At 39.1% G+C, this 23,314-nt stretch overlaps 1 protein-coding gene across 1 annotated transcript in view; it reads right to left on the bottom strand.

Moving 5' to 3' along the window:
• The window catches only part of LOC128732835 (homeotic protein ultrabithorax), a 104,700-nt gene extending 81,618 nt beyond the window's left edge, over nucleotides 1–23,082 (bottom strand). The window contains exon 1 of the mRNA XM_053826239.1: nucleotides 22,452–23,082. Coding sequence (XP_053682214.1) covers nucleotides 22,452–23,082 — 631 coding nt within the window. The remainder of the gene's footprint in view (nucleotides 1–22,451) is intronic.
• Nucleotides 23,083–23,314: the final 232 nt, after the last annotated feature.

Here is a 23,314-nt window from a genome sequence, read left to right as displayed (position 1 = left end):
TTTTTCTGCGGTTTTTTATTCCTGCGGGATGCTTGTAAGTGAACTATGGGCTTGAGGCGGATGTAAAGTGACCAAAATGAATGCACGAAAAAAAGGATCAATTTTGTCGGTTTTATTTTACCTGGTGATGCAATGAAACTGAAATATTCGCGTCAAAGAAAAAGCCAGCAGTCTTCCACTTGTTTCGACCGGAACATCCACTGTGTAAGTACGGAGAAATGTGGTGAAATTTGCTCTATTTACACAATCACTGGATGGGAAAATATTTCACACCATGAAGCAGTGCTAACTTATTAAGTGCAGAAATTTGCTATACAAGCCAGTGCTTCGGGAAGGACCTGTACGGATACAGCGGCAGCCATGAGCGATGGTCGGATGGCCCAGACAGTGTCCCGTATAGGCGAGAGTCTCCTACCAAGCGAGTAAACATAATTTTGTCTCCTCAAATGTTTACCCACGTTATTAAAATGCACGATTCCTTGGCCACGAAGGCAAGATGCTTCCCAGCAGGATTCGCAGACTTTTGAACTGATAAAGGTTATTAATAATTCACCTTGTGGCTCATAAGTCAAATTTTCCGATGCCGTGGTTGTACAATCGAGAGTTACCTGTCTCTAAACCCATAAGAAAAAAGAACCCAGACAGGCCGCATGAGAAGGAAAGAGAAGGACGATCAGTTCTTGCCACAAGTGCAAATGAGCGATAGCCTATCTCACACATCAAGGAATATAGAGCACACAAACGTAGAGCCAGCCTCGTACCTGCAGCTCGTCAGCATAAAGCATAATCGTGGTGAGGGGAACACACAGAAATATGAATAGCAAGCAAATACAGTGCGAATGAGTGAGAACGGAACGACTCGGGCCTCGGGTAGGTACCGCAGTGCGAAGAGTGCCTCCGATGCACACCCATGGCCCGATAAAGTACATCCATTTTATCACGCGATCCGCACACCTTTCCGAGCCACGACAGAATGTTGCAGAATGTTTTGTCATTCGTTGGCTGCCCGTCAAAATTAGCTCAAGTTTGCGCGTTTTAGAGGATTTTGTTTTTTCTTATTTTCGTCCCACTGTACAAACAAAAATTCGTTCAATCCGGAAATTATTTTGGTGACTGAGTAATGGCAGGTATTTAGCAATAAATTTAATTCAAAAGTTTTTTTTTGTTCCCGCTCTACTCCCCTCTGCTCCACTAATTTGCTATTGTTCTAAGGCTTGATTTTCAGGATAGAAGCGCCTTTCGGTAGACACCGGGAAAGGCAAAGCTGCTGCAATGGTCTGCCGCATTGGTTCGGAAGCAAAACCGAAAACGCAAGATGCCGACGGCATTATCGTATCTGGGTAGCGGCTAGTGTCGTTACGGTCAGTGTAATTATTCATAAATAAGCTTTATCGGATTAACTACGCTCACCGAATGCGGCCACCGGCCATCGTGCCTGTCTCTGCGCTTCAACAGGACAGGGCGAGAGATCTGGGAATGGGTGCAATCTCAGCGGCAGATTTGAACGTCGTCGTTGCGATCACACCCAGGCCGGGGCATTTCTAGTCTAGTGTGTAGATATGTTTTTATTTTGTTGTTGATGTTGTTGTTGCTGTTGTTGTTGCATTCCCCCGACTGGGCTGGGCGATGATGATGGTCATCGGCCAACAATGAAACGGGTGCAAACTGTCGCACGGCGGACTACAAATGAAGTGTTTATTGTGGTGTAAAGTCGACAATAAAAGTGGAAGATAGATGTGAGAGAGTTCACCTGGTGCCTTCGGATACCGCTGACAAAGGACATGCAAATGGATTTGGCGACTTATAAGTGACTACAAACTTTCTTCTGAAATTTAAAATGAACTCAAAACCATTATTAGGCGCTTTGAGGATGTGTGAGGTTTTTTTTGGTCTAGTTTGAAGTTTTATTAAATAGATGTGATCATGTGATGAAAGTTGTGTTGTTTTATGATAAAATTTTGGCACAAAACGGCTATTAAAATTGCTGAAAAACGAACTAAAAGTGATTCATTTACACGTATTTGTTTCAAAAACGGTTCCAAATGTTCCAAAACAAAAATAATAAAAAAAGCGCTTTCTGAAGAACGCAATGCTTCAGTTTGGTTTGCTGATGAATTAAAGCAATAAAAAGTTACCTATCGCAAATAGAGAAACCTTTGCCACCATAGTTTGATGTTCCATGCTGAATTCAAGAAATTGTTTAATTGACTCCAACTTCGTTACATAAACTGCGGCTCATTTATTGGCCAAACCCACTGTGGCGCTGTGGTGCAGCAAGCTTAAAATTCGAGTTGCCTGCTGGCAGCCGGCGGCCATAAATCATAGGCACCGTGCCGTTTCCCAGGCCGAAGGAAATCATTACCGCAGCAGAACAGCACACTGAACTACATTTCCCTTCCGGCGAGCGTCCTTTTCGCAAAGGAAAAAGACCCCCCCGGGAATGTTTCACCGTGGCCTTTGAACAAGTGGTACCTGCTTCTCCACTGGATGATAATGGCGACCGGACCAGTCGACCGTCAAGCAGCATTGCAGGGAAGTGGTGCATTCCAACGGCAATAGCGGTGGAAAATCCCCACAAAAGCGGGAAGTACTTTCCTACACTGGAAGGCTCGGCTCGGTGGGGGAGTACTTGTACGGATGATGAATCTATAACAATACAGCACACAAACCACCCGATAGTCTCGTCACTGCAAACAGCACTATCGCCATCGTCGTCGTCGTCGACTGTTCGGAAAGCGGCAAGCACAGGAACGAGCCGGGAGTTCAGAAAGCAGTGCTGCGATAACAACACTTCATAAAACTTGGTGCAGACCTGCATAAATTTGTACCCCCTGCAGACTACGGCCATGGCGCGCAGGATTGGTCGCGATTTGATGGCATGCCATGCTACGATCGAATCACATCGCCAAAGAAAGAGTACACTCCGTGATTATATGCAGAATACGCGCCAAGGAGAATCGACATGCGAACGGAAGAAGAAAAATCAACCAGAAAAGGCACAAGTGAGTGTCTGTGTTCTACACTCTCGGTGGAGATATTCGATATGATTTATGATTTGTTTTCATTAAATATTTGCATGTTATTATGTACAAATTTCGCTTGCTCTCGCAAGAGGTGCCTTAAAGTGTCAGTCTGTCGATTCGGAACTGGCGGTAAACTAGACTGGTGGGCTTTGTTTTTGACTCGGCTGATGAGAGTGGCAACATTCGGAGCCTCTACCCGTACCAGATCCGATAGTGAAAGAGAAAACGGAGATCGAACGGCAATAAATTAATAATTTTCCCGAATCGATCATCAATAGGAATAGACAATTTTTTAATTTGGTGTTTTGGGGTTTTGTTTCGTCTTTTCAATAGATGTTTGCGGCATCGTCGGTTTTCGGAAATTATGTAACCCGTCTGAGCTGAAGGTGGTTTGCTGGTAATTTATGGTGATCGAGCGGATCGATGAGGTGGTTTTTCATGTTACTCCAGGTATGCTTTATTGAGTATTGTGAGGAATAAATCAACCCAATTCATACGTTGATTCATCCGGAGTAGCCCACTGACCTAGACTAGGTAGGCTGCAGCGATTGAGCTTTCGTTTGCAATCTAACGTCAAATTGTCGCTTCCAAGCACTCTAGGCCACTCGATCGTGACGATGAACTGTGATCCGCACTTAGTAAAAGTGGTTATCTTCATTAGCATTTTGCATTGTTGAGGAATGGAAAAACACAAATTGTTCAACCTTGCAAAGTACCCCGCAAATCATTATCATAATCATCAAGAGATAATTTTTTCTTCTTTCTCCTTTCATACTGCCAGTCTTTCTCAGTTACGTGCCCTTGGAATCAACATATGGTTTGATTCGTTTTCAAGACCCCAAGAAACTATCGTCGCTCCATTATGCAATTTTCTGATTATTTGCTATTATTATCGAAGTACTTTCCGCTTTTTCCTAGATTCATCCTCAGTTTGCGGTCTCGATTTACAATATCTGTGGTATAACAGCAACGAACCAATGCTCGGGCTAGGTGATGTTGAGTACAATTCGAAGCACCATAATTTGACCGAAGCTTTATCCTTTAGTGGTTTTGAGTATCTCAACTATCTAGCTAATAGCAGACAAACCCGCGTCCTCATGGATATGGTAATGATGATAATAATAATAATAACGATTTTGTTAATACTTTCCGCAGAGATCGAATGCACTTGTCCCGCAAACGGGCTCGTGAAACAACCGAGTCTATCAGATGATTTCGATCTTTCTTTTTCCGCTTGCTTTTATTAATAAACCTGTTGCTCGTGCATATCGTGTTTCACTTATCGACACTCCGTCAGTGCAAAAGAAAAATCAGCCAATTTTAAAGATGGAATATACCAAAGAAACCAAAGTTTGCTTATGCTGTATATTTGCTCGTATACAGCAAATCGTGTCAACAATTAAAATAGCCTTCCAGTTCGATTTTCCTTTTTTTTTGGTTTAATGAAGTTTGACCTGCATTTCTTCTACCCAAAGTTTTGATTCCATGGGATTCTATAAAACGATATAAGAAAGTATGCTTGTAACTTTTCTACTGCAGAATAAAAAATATATCATTAGATGTAAATAATATGAAGAATGAAGATGTAACCAAATTACGTCTCTTCCATTTCTGTGCGAATAAATGCGGTAAGTTCGCCGAACTCAAACAGTTCTTCCACTTCCGAAAAAGGCCGGATGCGTTCCGTGATTGGTTTGTTATATCCAAATGCTGTTCGATGAAATGGAGTTTTTAACGTGCCTGTCGATCGTAATAGTCGTTGTGATAACCGGAAATTCAGCAAGGACAACAGTTCCGGAGAATCGATTTCATCATTGATTCGTTTAGTCACAATGTTATTTTTTATAACAACATTGTGTGTTTCTCCATATATTATGAATTATTGAGGATGATATTTGCTCGTATTCACATGCAACGTTGATTTATGGAAAGCACATTCTATTAGTAAAGATAAGGCGGATATAAAGTCTATTGAAATCGTATACCAAGGGGTCTCCGGTCAGGTGTACAAGTGCGTGGTAATCGGTGATTGCTTTAGAGTATTAGCTACAAAACCATAAGTAATCAATATAATAATCATTAATAATCTTGAGTAATCATCGGTAATTGTTGATATTTTCTAGTTTTACTGTTGAAAAAAGCCGCTTAAATTATATGCAATTCGAATGACTTTGTGCGGATTATAACCTGACAAAATCCCAATAATCTCCCGATCATTAACGTAAGAATGCAATTTAGGGTTAGGCCAAGGCTAACTCCAAAGCGATCGGCACCGATACCCAATAACTCAGCTAACTTTTTCATATCCATATTAGGGTTACAAATTAGGATTTCGTACCGATATGTATACAATAGAATCGTATTTGATGCGCAAATGCAGCTTATACGCGCTATTTTGGAAGCTACATTCCCGCAGAGCAACCCGAGCAGGAATGAATAGCAAAATAATATAAAACCAATATCAAACTGTGTTATAATGGTATATTTTGCTATTGAATAGATATGGAGATACGTTGATAACACATTTTGTTATTGATTAGATATTCCAAACAGTGGTTGTAAGATGAGTTTAATAACTGATTTTGTTATCATATCTTATTTTGGCCTTAAAATGACATTCGATATATTTCTCTCAATTTTTTTAAATTGATTAAAGAGATTATAGATTATAAATATTTTATAAAATGATTTTTTAATCTCTCATATACTACTGCATTTGTTATTCAATACCTTAATAATACTACAATATGTTATTCTTAACTCTGAATACAGTCATGTTATTGCTTTGTTATTCAAATAACACAAGTAGTTATTCTTTTGGCCTTAAAGGAGTAAAATTTTGATAGTATTTTTTGTTATTTTACCAACTATGTCAGCCAAAATAAGACCAAATTTTGATATGACTTATTCGATTTTCAATAACACATTTTGATATTATTTTGCTCTTCGCTCCTGCTCGGGAAGAATTGAGCCGTTCGCCACTATAATTCGTGGTCTGTTGACTATTTTTATCGAATATCGCATATTTTGACAAAGATTAGACTTTTTATGTATTCTCATGTTGAGTCACTTTATACCCTGGACATTAGAACACTTGGTTTGGAGGAAATAATTGAATAGAATTTTTTAAATTTACTGAATGGTTAATAGACCACTATAATTCGCAACGGCTCAATTGTAAACGGTTCTTCTAAATAGTAATTTTATAGGATCCGGTTAAGCGCGGCCAGCTCTATGCAGCTGTACAACTAAAAATTGTATGCCTGTCAGCTATTAATATTAACTTGTGAGCATTCTATTTGGCTTTATTTTAACACCATGTTTTTCAAATGTTTTTTTCGATAATGTGAAAGATGAATTAAATGATGTTTGTTTGCATTTTAAACATTGCACTTTAAATTAACATTAGCAGTTTGGTTTTTATATGCGAACCTCTTTCCTTCTCCTCTACGGCTTTTCAAATACCCAAAAAACATAAAATGCAGTACCATGAATTGAAGTTCAGACGATTATCGAGAATGAAAAATTCTACAACGGACTGAAAGTACATTAAATTATTTCATACTTAACCCATCCTAATTTTAAAATTCAAACGCATGAAAAACTATCAGATAATCAAACAAAACAGTCAGTTTTAGTCAAAAAAATACCTTTAAACTTTTTAAAAAATAGAAAACTGGAAATATAGTAAAAAGCATGGGTTAAACACTAGATAATTTTATAAGCTTTGAAGCAAAAATGAAAGAAGAGAATTGCTTGAAGCCATTTTTGAGATATTTATGGTATTGTTTTGATTCGAAAAACTCTTATGTCCGCTTGTGACTTTAATGACTTGACTAAACTATTTGGTGTTCTCAAAAATGTTATCATCGCTAACAGAATAGGGCAATGGACTTGGATGCAACAGCAAGTATGAGATCTATAAGCATAGTAAAAAGCAAAGTATTGGACTTAAACGTATCTCCAAAATTTGACCCTTCTTTATCGACAGACTTCGACGGCTTCGAGGCTGTTAGAGTGCAGGACAATTACGCGGTTAGTACAATGGTCCACCTGACTCTATCTAGCAAAGCACTGCCTAGCCCAGATCCGTATCCGTATACGAAGACTGGCTTGTTAGAACAGCATCGTACCTCGAAGCTAGCTTGGCGGCCATAAGAACTAGCATACGTGATAAAAATTTTATGATATCGTATCTTTTTTCAGTCTTTTAACGCATCAATTCATATCGGATGTGATATTTACCGACTTTAAAACCGAATTTGATAAAATTGACCACCGGAAACTGGTCTCTGAACTTTTTCAACTTATAGCTTCTGTGGAACTTGTTTCATGGTTAAAATTGTAGCTGTCTGATATAGCATTGCGAGTTAAAATTGATTGCTGCACATCGAGACCATTTTCCAATATATCTGGAATACCACAAGGAAGCCACCTGGGTCCACTGCTTTTCATTCTTTTCGTCAATGGTGCCGCTCTGTTGCTCGAGCGTGAGTCCATTTACGCAGATGAATTAAAACAGATGATAAATTTATGTGAAATTGTGAGCGTCTTCAATCTGTGCTTGATTTATTCGGCCGTTGGTGAAGTAATCAGTTAACGCTTAGCACTGACAAATACGTTGCGATCACTTTTCTTCACATCCAATGGCCTATCACTTTTTTTATATCGAATTTATAGTAAATAAATCAGATAAATAGCCTGGCATCCTGCTAGACACAATACTTTTGTTTGTCTTACACCGTTATTTATTTATTTATTATTTTAACTTCAACTGATTACCTCTTATTGGAGCCGATGTATGGGAAGAGCCAATTTGAGTTGACACCATTGCAATGAGAATGATTGACATAAAAACCCTTCTTTTTTCACGCTCAGGAGTTACATAAATAATAATCATAGAATACATTTTAAAATACAAAACAGAGTTACAATATCGTACTTAACCTAATATATCACAGTTCAAAATTCTATTTTTAAATTTGTCAGTTGAGAGTGTGAAGTCGAAGAGATGGTGAACACGATTAAAGGTACGGCACATTGCTTGAATTGGTTCGTTGTTTCCGTATAACTCGGGCTCTAAGGTTTCAAGGCGCAATGTTAATGTTCAGTAAAGCGAGAATATCCGGCGCATCGATTTCCCACTTCAGCAATTTGGCGATGAAAACGGTTCTAGAAGTATTTCTTCTTTTAACCAGGGTGTTAACATTTAGCAGTTTACATGTGTCTTCATAAGGTGGCCGATTTATCGGATCAGACCAAGGGAGAGATCTTAACGCGTGTCTGATGAATCTGCGCTGCACGGCTTCAATTCTAGATATCCAGATTTGCGTGTACTGGCTCCACACTACAGAGGCTGTGTCAAGACTGGACCGTTCTAACGAGAAGTAAATAACTCGCAAACAGTAAGGATCACGAAAGTCTTTAGCTATGCGCATTATGAATGCCATTCCCAAGTTGCGGTTTGCTTTTGCTATAATACTGGAAAAGTGGTTCTAGAAAGTAAGCTTGGAGTCCAATTCCACTCCTAAATCTTTGATATTCGTCACACGTATATGCACTATATGCATATAAGATTGGAGTTTTGCTTCTGGTAAAAGATATGACTGAACATTTGGGCACGCTTATAGTGAGGTTGTTCTTATGACACCAATCATCAAATCGGTTTACCAAATCTTGCAGCTGTTTGCAATCCTCCACTGATCTTATATCAAGGAATATTTTTAGGTCGTCCGCATATAATAACTTGCATCTAGGTGGTATTGCAAAGCATAAGTCGTTAAAGTAAACGAGAAACAGTAATGGTGCCAAATTACTTCCTTGAGGAACTCCGGACATGTTGCAGAAGCTACTTGATTCGGTCGAACCAAGCTTTACAGACAGATTACGATTCGTTAAGTAAGTTTGAAGCCAGCAGACAAAGTCATTTGATGCTCCTAATCGGTACAACTTTTGCAGCAGAATTTGGTGGTCAGTGCGATCGAAGGCAGCTTTAAGATCAGTATATACCGTATCAACCAGGGCGGTGCATTCCATATGTCGAAGGCAAAATGAACATTAACGTTATCATTATCGAACATTAACGAACAAACGTTATCATTAACGCAAACCGCCAATTGGATTTTATCCAGAAAATAGCAAAGGATTTTAACGATTCTCCCCGCCTATAAGCTCTATATTGTACGTCCTATCTTTGAAAATTCCTGTTCATCTTGGAGCATTCGAATCAAGCGCTTCCAGAAACGTTTCATCACGTTGGCTTTAAAGCATTTACAGTGGCGCAACCCATCTGACCTTCCTCCATACCATGGCTGACGTCGACTTCTGGGAATAGATACGTTACAACGATGACGAAAGATTCAGCAAGTAATACTAATTGGAAAGCTTTTAAATAGTGAAAAAAGTAGCTAGGGTGAGTCGACTGCTTTCTGCTTTGAATTTGCAGGCTCCGCAAAAGACGGTGCGTAACGATACACTAGTTGTGCCTAGGTTTCATAGATCATCTTTCGGATTAATCAACCAATTGCGGCATGCATTCGTGCCTCCCCGTTGGTAGAAGAATTATATACTTCTAACGAATCCAGTGTGATGAATCGAATTGATCTTTTATACATCAGTCAAGAATTACAATCCGCTCTTTTTTCAAAGACTTTTTTTTAAGAGAAATGATAAAAAATGTAAATACAGACAAAAAACGTGACCAAAATTGAATATAGGTAAAAAACCGTAACAAGAGTGCAATAAAACTAAAATTGTTGCTTGGGTTATTTAACGTAGCTATGGATTTCAAATGATACAAAACTAGGCTTTTGTTTATCGAAATGACATTGTAAAACAATGCGCTCTAAGGTAAGAATAAAATTGCATATTTTCTAGTGAAGATATCATTTAATACTTTTTTACCTTGACATGGAAGTATGAAGATTTATTCCAAACTGGTTTATATAACAATTATTTGCAAGATTTCAATACCATATTTGGTATTTGCTACATTTTCTGTTTAGTTTCGCTGGTGTATATTTTCTCCACAAGATCCTCGATTTTCTTACCTTATTTCCCGGTAGTTAAAATACCGTGGTGGTGAAACGCAACTCAAAACTACATTTGCGAAAAATCCGTTTAACACAAAGTTGTACAAATTTTGCTGCTGCTCGGAGAGCGAAATATTGCATCCGGATCGGTGTTGGAACCGGCGGTGCTGTAAATCATGCCGCATCCATTTGGCGAGCTAATTCTTCGCTTTGCCCCCAACCAACCTCCTCTGCTGGAGCTGCGGTCAAGGTGGGCAAATCGGAACGCCATTGATAAGGAGAAGCGAAAAATCAGTCCGCACACAGCAGCCTCTAACCGATCGGTACAGATTATTCCTGTGCGGTAATTATAGCTTCAGTGTTGCCAGCTTACTACCTACATTATGAGTAAGTAGACTCGCATAAATCAACGGTTTCAGCAGATTGAAGCGAAACAATAAATCGTCGTTAACCCGGTTTTCACTCAGAATTATCTACTGGATAATCGCACGAGCTGAGTAGTAATTTCTGTTCTTGCTATTAAGAGTAAACCAAGAATAACTTTCCACAGCGTTTTCAATCGCACCATAATAGGTTGGTTTCTATCCGCAGCTGCCCCAATTCATCCCTGCGAAAAATTTGTGCCTGAATCGCGCATAAATTTTATTTTGATTATTAATACTTTTCCGTTTCAACCGGGCACCCGACTTAGTTGTTGTTAGTGAGTTGTCTTATTATTAAAATTCTCAATTTTTTCGATACACACGAACACATTCAGCCGCCCTTCAGCGATTCCTTCTTCCTGTTGGTGTCTCATTGTTATTATTTATTATTCAGAAACGATTTGTTATGCTGATTTTCTTCAAAAATATAATTTATTACGCCTTTTTTCGCGCTCTTCTGCTATTCAAGCCCACCACGCGCCCGTGTGTTTCGAGCTATCTGCCGCATAATGTGCATGCTAACCCCCCACATAAGGATCGCAGCAGCGAGCACGTTGGCATTCAACAAAACTGACATTATTTTGACAGTAATTACGTGTGAGCTTCGACTTGTACACACGTATCTTGCAGAAAATGGGATTTTAAAAGATCACGAAACGATGCTTCTCTCGCATCACGGTCCGAAATTCGCATACATACTTGCCGTCCGTAATGCTGAACCGTTTCTCACAGGCTTACGTCAAACCTGCGAGTTTGAGCTGTTCGTGTCCTTGATTTTTCAATGCAAGCTGCTCCGCTGCTGCTGCTGCAGGTCAAAAAGTGAGTACGTATTTGAAGACTTAGTTGTAAGGCGCAACTGCACGAGCAACACACGCAAAAGCAAAGCGAGAGAAGAAAGTCATAAAACCCCTGGCAAGAATTAATCATGCTTATTACGGGGAAAGTAAAAGGACAGTGACCCAGTGACAAGAATTCCTCATTTTTATGGTTTTCTTACGTGACAGTACAATTAAAAAATCTCTTGTTTATTTTTTTGTTGCTCTAAGACCGCTTTTTTATTGCTTTATTAGTGTTGAAGATGCGAATGAAAGAAAAAAAGCTATCTGCTTAAAATACCGTTACGAGTTGTGGCCATGGAATGCATTAGAGGCGAAGGTCAGCTGGAATATGTTTCGTAACTATAGTGCTTCTATCCCTTGAAGCAACGAGGGAGAAATTACCGATGCAACTACAAATTGACCAAGTTGCGAATGAGGCCAAACTGTACCCAAGTGGCAGAAAGTATTAAACAATTTTGATATTGAAAACAATTATGATAGTTAAAGTTTTCAATGAATATTCATTCGAAAAATTGAAATTTTCCATGTCAGTCATACATAATAAAAAGCCTTGCTCGGGAGTGAAACGGACTGAGGCAGAACATGCTGGCAAACTGGCAAAGGATAGCCAATATGTGTTGGGAACAAATATGCTTCCAGCGCGTCATAATACGGCAGTCGGCGTTATGGAGGTGTATGAATAAGAAGCAAAAAAAATACCAACGAAAATTGAAAACAGCGTCCGGAGTCCGGTGAAGGTGGTTTTATAGAGGGGAGAATAAAATGTTGCAAATATTTTGCATATTAATTGTCTGATTTAATGACGAACAAGCGCGAAAAGTGCGTTTGTTTCCTAATGTGCCGGATTGTGTTGTATTTTTCGATGCAGCCAGCTAACCTAAGCCAGCCTAAGCAACAACGTTGGCGGGCAGCTTCGGGTTCGCACCTTGAACCAAAGTGTTTCAGGGGTGCCTCTAAGAGACGCTGCTGCTGGCGTGACCACGAAATTCAACTCACGTTCAATCAGTCGTTTCTCAGGCTGAAATGGTGCGAGCAAAATGGTGTAAAGTAGCAATGCTTTATGATGTCATATTGATATTTTGAGTGGCCGTCGAGGCACTGGGAATGGATGTTATTTTGATTGTTTGTAGGTTTTTGGTCGTCACCGTGACAGGAATGGAAAATTATGATCGATGAATAAAGATGGTGGGAAGGATCTTCTCAAATGTTGACTGAGACATCGACATTTTCTGCTGCTGAGTTGCTGAGCAGTGTAATAATTTTTCACTCGATAAAGAAACATCATTGTTTCTCATGTGTTAACCCGTGGCCAATGGTTGGCGCTAAATTATGTGCTCTTAATGCGTTATCAAGAATGTATGTTGTACTGCTGTACGCGCATCCGCTTTATTTATCAGGGAAAAGCTGACCGCTTTTGCACTTGGAATGGACAAGAAACCGACCGAATAAACAAGAATGCGCAAGCAGATTAACTTCCAGCGGGGCCGCCAACGACTGTGCCGATTGATTTGCATGCAAATTACCATTATGATTACCGGGAGAACAAGTAATTATACTGTGCATAAATCATTCTTTATCTCCGTTTGCTTCTCTGCTTTCAATTTTCTTGTGCAAATAAGAAGAGTATTGTTTCAGTGGCGTGTGTTGCATTAAAGTAATAATGACCGTTTGAACGTTGGTTAAGTTCCAGGCTTGTAATCAGATCGTAAACTTACGAACATACTTTATTGCCATTATCCTAGCCTAGTACCTACAGACAGTGTGTTCTCAAACCGCTCGGGTAGAATGAGAAATCAAACATTAAGTGATTGAACCGAATTGTGTGTTTTTTGAAAGTTAACAGGAAAAAGGTTATTCTTGATGTTTCTAAAATACACATTGCACATTATTTTCTAGCGTTTGTGTGGAGCAAGCATGCAAGCCGATGGCAACGAACGAGACAAATAGCCATGCTACGGTGCATAAATTTTGATTATAATTCGAAGCGTTGGCCTCCTGGATGGGTTTCGAAAGCATTCGGAGGAGTTTTAACACCTGCGCTAATTATGACCATTGAGTGCTGTGTACGGAGTAAAATCAGTGCGCAATGTATAGATAACAGGTTCGTTCACACAGACTGAGATGGGAGGTAATGAAATTTCGGTTCAAGCTATTTTCTTTGGGAGTTGTTTGGAAAGATGATAATTAAAATATGAGAGAAAACAGTTACGAAATTGGGCAGCATTTGAATCAAAAATTGATTTGGAACGATTTGGGTTTTAAGTATAAATATTGTATCTAGGTTTCAATGTAACGTTTTTGTACTGCAACTAAAAAGCATTTAGCTTTTGCTGTCTTTTTTTTTTTGTTAAAACTTGTAGAAAAACTACTTCAAATAAGAACAAACAAAACAATAAATAATGAATGAAATATGTATAATAAAAATATAAAAAATGCGCATAAGCCTCCCAATTGGCCTCAAGGTACGACACTGGTCTAACGAGCCGAGCGTCACATGTTTGAATCTCGTCTGGAAGAGGTCTGTAAAAGTCAATAGAATTGTGGAGCATTAGCCCCGCCATTGTCCTGTATCTTATGAAAACAGAAGATCAAGTTTCGAAATCGGAATGTAGCAGTTGTGCTCTGCTCTTTTTGCTCATAAACGTCCGGACAATCACGCAGGGTTCTTGAATCGTAATAAAATAAAATAGGGTATGTTGTTGCTTCGTCGTAATTGCCTATTCCCGTCCTATCCAACACAAATTATTAAAAATATCCGCGTTTTTATGACACACAATGCAAAATTAGTTATTCTCTAATATTTTAGTTTGTTGACTATCATACGCGATCAGTCAAAGTGAGCTGAGATCTATTTAAATGCTTCTTTTCATCAAAGAATTCCTAGCACACAAATTTGCTACGTTTTTTCGTGCGACGAAAAAGAAAATGTCGACTAATCCTTTCAATCCTTTCCCGTCATTCATAAAATGAAAATAGCTCACGCAACGCATTGTCGTCATTCTACAGCCGAGAAAATTTGCGTGACTAGCAGAATTTTTTGCAGAATAACATTTGTCATGTCGTCCTGCACAAATACATGCGTGCTAATTTCGTAAACATTGTTGGGATTTTTAGTTCGTACGATGAAAAACTTTCATGGACGGATTTCAAAACGGTACGACGAATTTAAGAAATAAAACCAGCTGCGTAATTTCAATAAAATGCTTTAATAATCGCTTTTTAGTGGATTCAAAGTGCATGGATCGGAAGGTGTATGTGTGTTTGAGGAAGTGTGTTTGAGTGAAATCAGCACAAGAACTTTTGGAGTATTCATTAAATCCATCCAAGAAATAATGAAAATTAGAGTGGCTCTACTTACTACGACAGGAATTAGAATTAAACCCTATATACTAAAATTAGAAAAAATTTTTTTATAAATATTTCACAATCTCTAACTTTGGCATACGAATCGACCAACCTCGTGTTTTTGTCTTGGCCTTGAATGAGATCAAGCATTTAATTAAAATGTTTGTAACGGTAGCTTTTTTTTACAATCAACGTTGAATCAACTAAGAAAGTAATGAAACCAAGACGTCGACAGGATCCAATAGGTTGGGACCAAGCGTGAAAGGGAAAAAGCGAAACATTTGGTAAGGGAAGGTCACTGAAGCAACGCGTAAAAAGTTGTCTAACCGCTCCAGTTTATCCAAGTTCGAATCGAATTGAAATTGATTGATACAAATATCTATGAAAAAATTAAGCTATCAAACGGGCTCGTCGTAAATGAAATGTTGTCTTCCGTTCGGACTACCAGAATAAACTAATTCAATTTAGATCCAATTTTTATTGATTATTTCGGAAGATTGATATTTTAGGAGCATCTGCCTGAAGCCGATTGGATAAATTTCAAAAATTAACCAAGTTACAGCTATTTGTTCTGCGCGTGTCGAGAGCAATCTCGAAGCCAGCTTTTCCCCAGTCGGTACCATAAATATCTCAAGAACAGTTCAAGTAATTCAGTAATTTCTTGTTTTGTTTTGAAGCTCATAAAATATTTAGTATTTGGCCAATCCTTTTTTCGATATTGCAATTTCTGTATTTTTTAGAGAAAGTTTAAGTCAGCTGAGAGCCTGACTTTTATGTTTATGCCATTTTGTCTGCGTTCGAATTTGAAAAAAGAATGGGCCAAACACGACATAATTTAAAGTACTTTGAATGCCAATTGACGATACCGTATGCTATGTTTTCTTTAGAATGATCAACTTCAAGAAGCCGTATGTAAGGGGTAAAAGGTTTCCATATATATTTTTTTACATTTTTTGGAAAAAAGTGTCTGACTGTAGACGTCTCTCTGCTATCTGTATAGCACACAATCTTCTACAAATCTTTAATTTCTAGTATCTGTAATACAGTGCATAAAACTGTATGGAATACGCAGTCACTTTTGTCTCGTCCTTAAATCGCACTTTTGTCCCGTCCATGAATCACGGTTTTGCTCCGCTTGGCGAGGTTCGACCAAATGAATGAGCTTTTCTCATCACATTTTCAAAAATGATGATTGAGTAATGTGAAACGATGCCATAATTTTTCAACATTTAATAACCTCCTGTAGATATCATATTTACCGTATAACAAACTGTTACATCAAACCGGCAACTATGCTTCGTAAACAACAAATATTTACTATAGCTTTAATCTATCAAAGTCACTCATCTACTCAGCAGACAGCACTCGTTTGCTAATTGCACGGATAGGGCGATCCAAATACTGAACTTTGGTTTTGAATAAATTGCACGATGGTTGCCAATATTTATTTTAAAACGTCATGCGTTATCACAAAACTCTTCACATGCATGCACTAGATTTTAGGGAAAATGGATAAATGCAATTCATCAATCTTTGATCAAATTTGTACCAATTTGCTCTTGATAAAGGGTATGTTGCTGCTTCGTCGTAATTGCCTATTCCCGTCCTATCCAACACAAATTATTAAAATTATCAGCGTTTTAATGACACACAATGCAAAACTAGTCATTCCCTAATATTTTAGATTGTTGGCTACCGTACGCGATCAATCAAAGTGAGCTAAGATCTATTTAAATGCTTTTTATCATTAAAGAAGTCCTTCCAACCAAATTTCCTACGTTTTTTTTCGTGCGACGAAGAAGAAAATGTCGACTAATCGTTTTAAATTCCGTCATTCATAAATGAAAATAACTCGCGCAAGGCATTGTCGTTATTCTACAGCCAGGAAAACTTGTCTGACCTGCAGAAATTTTGCAGAATAACATTTGTCATGCTGTCCACCACAAATACTTGCGCGTTAGCTTCGTAAATATTGTTGTGATTTTTAGTTCGGACGTTGAAAAATTTTGATGGACGGACGGTAAGACGAATTTAAGAAATAAAGTCAGTTGCGTAATTTCAATAAAATGCTTTAATAATCGCTTTTCAGCGATTTCAAAGTTCACGGATCGGAAGGTAAGTTTGTTTTAGTCAAATCAGTACAAGAACTTTTGGAGTATTCATTAAATCCATCCAACAAATGATGAAAATTAGAATGGCTTTACTTGCTACGACGGGAATTAGAAATAAACCCTATCTCCGTAATGCAGAAAGAAAGTTTTTATCAGGCAGCGCTGCTTTGTAGTTTATAGCAACCGCCTAAGCAACCACGTGTAGTTTGACAGATACCTGCTTTTTAGAAGTTCCCTAGCGGACGTGCAACAAAAAGACGGTACATCTAAAGAACGTGAAATTAGCGCTCAAGTGCTTTATATCAATGTTGTCAAATTACGTAGAATCTGAAAATTGAGACACTGAAAATGCATTGCAACGCATTTTTACCTCACCTCGCAATTTTGCCCCACCTCACTCTGCTTATTTCGTTAATGGGAGGTTATATCGAGTAAGTTTCCCTCGTATTTATTTATTGAAATTTGAACATGGAAGTTAACTATTTTGAAGAACCCTTCGGAATTAACGAAGTATGAGATTTCAATAAGTTTTCGATTGAACACTCATATTTGGATTAAAGACTTCCAAACTAAGATTATTGGGCATCCGAAGACGGTCATATAATAAATATACCTCTATTCTGCTGTGTACTGTGCTCGAATCGAATGTATAAAGCTGGATCGTACTTTGAACTTTAAAGTTGGAGGCTACACAAACAACCATGCGTTGCCATAGTTGAACGGTTTCTAGATACGAAAAATAAAGAACTTTTATTCTAGATTGGAATGTTCAAAAATTATACTTCTTCATTTTTGTCTATCATTTTCGTTTCAACTACGAAATTTCGAAATAAATTTCTTACAGTTTTAATCTAAATCACTAGTATGGCCAGAATAATGAAAACTAAGGCTCGTTTCATACCTTTTCTTATTTTAACGTCATAGATATTCATCTTCTAATAGAAAAGATTAAATGTTCTGAGTTGTAAATTAGCTAGTATTTTTTAATGGCTTAACTAAGTAGGTCCTTCATTGGTGGTGTGCTTCATAATGATAAATTACTTTAGATCACAGCATTACTAATCAGTTTGCTGCTTTAGGTCGAACTATAATTATACTAGGAGAAGGAATAAATAAAAAAACGAAATCTCAAAAATGCTACCAGCAAAGAAGTAATACCATCGATACAATTACGTATATCTTACTCAACCACTGTACAGTGGGCAGAATCGACCGAAAAAACGGAACTTTTTGTTGCTGCTGTTTTTAAGTGGTAAAAAGTGACTTTTCTTATGTTGAAAACCACGAGAAATCCATTGGTGATGGTCTCAACGCGCGGGAATGACGGGAAGTAGTTCATTTTGCCCCATTCACCCCTATTTTCTAATAATTTTGAAAGAATCATACACAAACTTACTCTAATTTGATAATCTAATGGTAGAAAAGAAGAAGACTGTTAGGAAAAAAGGTATATGAACAAATTTATTTTAATGCAAGATAATCTAGTAGTCTGTTTTGCCCTATTTTACTCAAGGTTTTTGTACCGCAGGAAAAATGCCAATTCGATACTTTTACCAGAGATTTTCATGAAGGCGTGGTTGGGGGAAAGGTTGAAAAAGCCAGAAAATCGAACGATGATCAAACTTTTCACAAAAATGTCGTGTAAGGGAATGTTTTGCCTTGTTTTGCCCTAAAACCTTACTGAAACCTGAGAATGTATTAATAGGAATAGGAGCAAATGTGAAAGTGCTCCGATTTCGTTCAAATTTGGTGTGTTTGTTCCTAGTTAAAAATTTTAAACCCAGGTTTTTTTATTGGACGCTTAGGATATCTCTTTCTGAGTTGAGTGTGTTGAGACCATTACCAATCGATTTCTCGTGATTTTTTACACAATAAAAGTCACTTTTTACCCCTTAATACTTTTTACAGCGGCAACAAAAAGTTCCGTTTTTCCGGTCGATTCTGCCCACTGTGCATTGTGACACAAACTGAAATATGTTTAAATTTTAGTTGAAAATCTACTGATCTAGGTATAAGCAATATTAATAAATGTTATACTAGTTACACTGTTGTATAATCCCTCGACAATCAGGAAAAGAAATAGGAAGAAAACTGATAAAAGATTGAATTACCTACCAAGAAAATCAAAATCAAAAGACAAAATTGAGACACAAATTTTATAGGTACAAAAATAAAACAAAAACAGATAAAAGAAACCCATACTGATCTACATATAAAATTGACGGTTTCGAAACAGAAATTGTGTGAAAATTGAAATTATCTTAATCTTAAAGAAGGTCCAAACTTCTTATTAGAAGAAGCAAATTTTACATTCATTTGCCTCGAAATTATATTAAATTAATTAAATTTCTTATTGAATTTTCATTCAATTTTGAATTCATTTAATTTCTTTCAGTGTCTTAATTGGGCCTTGACTCGTGCTTTTTTTGAACAGATTCCTTTAAGTGCGTGATATTATTCTTCACTTCAACCAACTATTTATGTTTTACTGGGAACCATGAGTATAGCATATTGGAATTTTTCTTTAAATACAATCTTAACCATGTGTAAATACAACAAAATCTGTTCGAAATTGGCGCAGAAAATTGTTATCTCTTTGTGTTTCGCAAAAGCTATAATTTACTTGGGTGTTCTTCCGCAAACCCTTTGACCTCTGGCAAACTACCTGTCGCCTCCACTCCTACCCGTCGCCGCCGCCTTGTGGCGCAGATGATCTCCACCCATAATCCACTCGGCAACACCGACCCGACCCGGCCGTCCGGCCGGCCGAGATTCGCTACGAAATTATCATTTAAAGTGAAAAACAAGACATCAACTTTATTAAAAAGACCCCAAACGAAAACAAAACACACGCTGAAATCCAATCACGATCGCCACATATCGGAGCGGTTCCGCACGTAAATGATAATATTTGACGTGTCCTTTTCCGCCTCGGGGTCGATCGTCGTGACACGTACTTGTGAAGAAGTTATCCCGTGCGGCACTAGCGCACCGCAAACCGAGCGGCAGCAAGCGGCACAAATCCACCGCGCGCGTTTATATGTGTGTGTATGTGTGTGTGGATATGTAAAACTGGACGGAACAGTTGCACAAGTACACGAACCCAATCGCATTGCGCTGCTCCACTCCGGCTCGTTATCATTATTTTTCCGTCCGCTTTTCCCCTGCGGCCTTCTGGCATTGGGGTCCGCCCGCCGTTACGACCAGCCACCAGGGCTGCGTCTTTCAATTACATCGAAATTCATCTTGTAAATCATAAATTAGCTTTTTTTTGCTCTCTTGCAGTCTTAGCTTGGTTTCTCCAAGTCCAACACTTCATTTTTCAACCGGATCGAGGGTCTGCGGTTAAGAAAAGAAGTTATTTCACTCTGCTGTCTGTACGGTTCGTTCGAATGGAGAAACGTCGTCACCGGCGGAGGAAAACTTTTACAGGCACTAAGCCAAACAATTTTCGGGTGTATTTTCGTACCTAATAATTTTTGGTGGTCCTCATTTCATTTGTTGGACAGATTCTAACTCGAAAGTGCAAATTCGTTTTCTCAGAAGCAACGAATACGACGGAATCCTATCGGATCCGACTCCAATTGGAAGAAATCTGTCCCGTGGTGAAGTCAGCCGAGGGCTTGAACTCGTACGCAGCCAGCCAGTATCGATTTCTTGCTTGCTTCCTTTGTGTTCTACCCCATCGATCTGCACCAAAAGAAGGGAAATTACGTTGAAAGGGAAAAGAACCGTCCGGCAGAAGTGCTTTTTATTGCATTTTAAGCGATCGTCAAGCGTGATGATCACGAGAATGCAATCGACATATTTTCGAAAACAAGGCTTCAAGGACGGTTAACTACGTCAGCTTCAGGACTGGGAATGGGCACCCGATGGGGGGAGGGGGGGATCAATAATTTCACGAGACAAATTGCTGGACATGTGTTCCCTGGTCGATTATTACTCTTCTCCGATCGAAGTCAACGGGGTTATGTACGCTGGCAAGTGGGAGATTGAATTTGATTCGAGGGAGAACACCCGACAGTTGTTGGGCTTGGGATGCATTGTTTGGCAGAAATTGTGTGCCTAGTTTCGGAAGGTACAACATGTTAAAATTTTCACTTCTATCGTACCTACACCAGAAACCCGTGACTGTTTCAACATCGTATGAGCGAGCAGAGGAGCATCGCATATCCGAACCGAAAGGAAGCATGGAACGTATGTTTTTGCGGATCTCTCATTGTAATCTTGGATATACAGGAAAGAAGAGGAAGAAATCTTTTGCCTTTTATTGCAAGTAAGTGATCAAGATGAGCAGATGCAGTGGAAACATACAATGTAGGGAGTGACACTCATTATGAAGCAACTCAATTTTCCGCTCTTGCAATATGACTTCGATCTGTCGTCAGGAAATCGTAATTATAGTGTTAGAGCTATGTGTAGAGCCTATCAAGAGTACAGTTATTTCCCTGCAACAATGTTGTGTAACGTTGATTATTTATCCAGCATATTAACCGCGCAAAAAATCGACGATTGTATACTGCGCAAAATAAAAAAAAAGGTTCCGAGGAGAACGATTCGAGCCAAGAATAAGACGTACCCGTTTCCTTTAATTTGGTTTTTGTTTTCCTTTTGATGCTGATAGTGATTCGCTACACGACGCGTGAAGATTCAGTGCATCGCGCTCGGCAGGCTGAGAGGCGTTGTTGGCAAGCAGAAAGCACAACAGGTTTATTATGTGAACGTTTATTCCCAATAAATTTGCTCTTCCATTAAATCAATCTTTCGGAATCCACTTCCAATGGCTATTCTTTCTCGTGATGCGTGACCATAAATCCGGTTTTCACTATTTTCAAATTGATAGAGACGACACACAAAGCTCGACGGCGTTAGCGGAATTTAACGATCGAATAAAAAAGCGTTATTCACTTTGGTAGCTCACGAATGAATGAACCACGGGCACGACGGTAAATATAATTACAGAAAACATCTTTTAAATCAATTAGATCGGAGAGATGTTTAACGATATTTACGAGTGCTTCCCTCATGGCATAACTAATGCTGAATGAAAGCAAACGATAAACCGGACCACAAGTGATAAAATTTTTTTTTTTGCTGCTAACCCACTTTAATCTGAGAAGAAAAGAGATGATCATATACATTTTGTGCATACATTAATAAGAAGGTAGACCGATGATCACACACCCAACCCTGTTAGACTAAGGAGGCAACAAGCAGGAAAGAAAAGTGAACTAAATACACCGGCGGGAAAATTTCCGAAATCGTTTTTTAATAATCTCCCCCTTCTACTTCGATTCCGGTGGATACAATCTGCTCTGCAGTGACCATACGCTGTGAGTGTCCCGAAAAAAAAAAAAGAAAAATAAACGCGGAATCCGAAAGGAACAACATGCCTGCAAACTCGTTCGACAAAACCCTCATAAATTTTCATTCAAATTATGGTGTGCAGAAGATGCAACGAACTTGGTGTTTACTTCGATAATGTTTGGAATTTTGCCGTTGGATTGGAAAGACTGTTCGGGCCTGGCTGGCTGAACGAGCTCATTTTTTGTCTCCCACTTTGAACGGAAGGATTTTTACAGATTGCTGAAATTAATTAACACTAATAGAGCAATTTTTCTTCCCCACGAAGAAGTGCCACCAGAAATGATAGTGATCATCTGTGTCAAGGCAATCTCACCTGCTATAGCCATCCAAGGGTAGAACGTGTGATTCGACTGGTGAAGACCGGTGGTTGGCGCAGTTTGGCCACCGGTCGCACCGGTCAGTGAGCATTGGTTGGTGTTCCACGTTCCGGCAACACCGGCAGCGGTGGAACCAGTTCGGCTGACAGGACTGCCGCCAGCAGCATCGATATATCCTCCGACACGGGAATCTGGCGTACATGCCGAGGGTCGTACAGGAACTGAGCTGTTTTGCTGTGCAGGTACATTTCCGCCAGTCGCTGTGTTGGTGTTGCTGTTGTTAGCGCTCGTGTTTGTCGAGTTCCACACATCCTTGTAGCCGTTGGTGGTATCTGTGGTTCCATTTCCGCTGCCAGTCTTCCCGCAGTCCTTCGTGCTATAGGAACCTTCGTAAATTTGCTTGCATGCGGCCTGTAAGCTAGCATCGTACGGTGATTCTTGTGAGGATCGGCTCTGGTGCAGATGATGGTTGGTGTAGGGGGACATTCCGAGGGACAGTGGAAAGCCTCTATATGCGGCCGCTGCAGCTGCCGTAGTCTGATCGTGATGGGTTCCGGTTGTGGTCATCATTCCGGCCGCCTGGTGCGGATGGCCGTAGAAACCAGTTTGTTCGAAATACGAATTCATGTTGACCGAAAACTTTATGCGCTTCTCTATGTCCTAGGAAGAGAAAAGTTTCTCTCGTCCCGTTGCTAGTTTGCGAGGAGACGGGATTTTCTTCTGTCTTTCGCAAATACAAGTCTATTCCAAGACGACGGTACGACCCAGAGTACGGAGGATGATTTAGAACAAATTTGTATTCATATCATCACCATCATGCACTTTACACACATATTGCATAATATCAGCACTGCCGTTT

This window comes from Sabethes cyaneus, chromosome 1, assembly GCF_943734655.1.
Source record: "Sabethes cyaneus chromosome 1, idSabCyanKW18_F2, whole genome shotgun sequence".
In the NCBI taxonomy this organism is placed as follows: Eukaryota; Metazoa; Arthropoda; class Insecta; order Diptera; family Culicidae; genus Sabethes; species Sabethes cyaneus.
The sequence above is the reverse complement of the archived record's forward strand: the minus strand, read 5'-3'. Positions and strand labels throughout refer to the sequence as shown.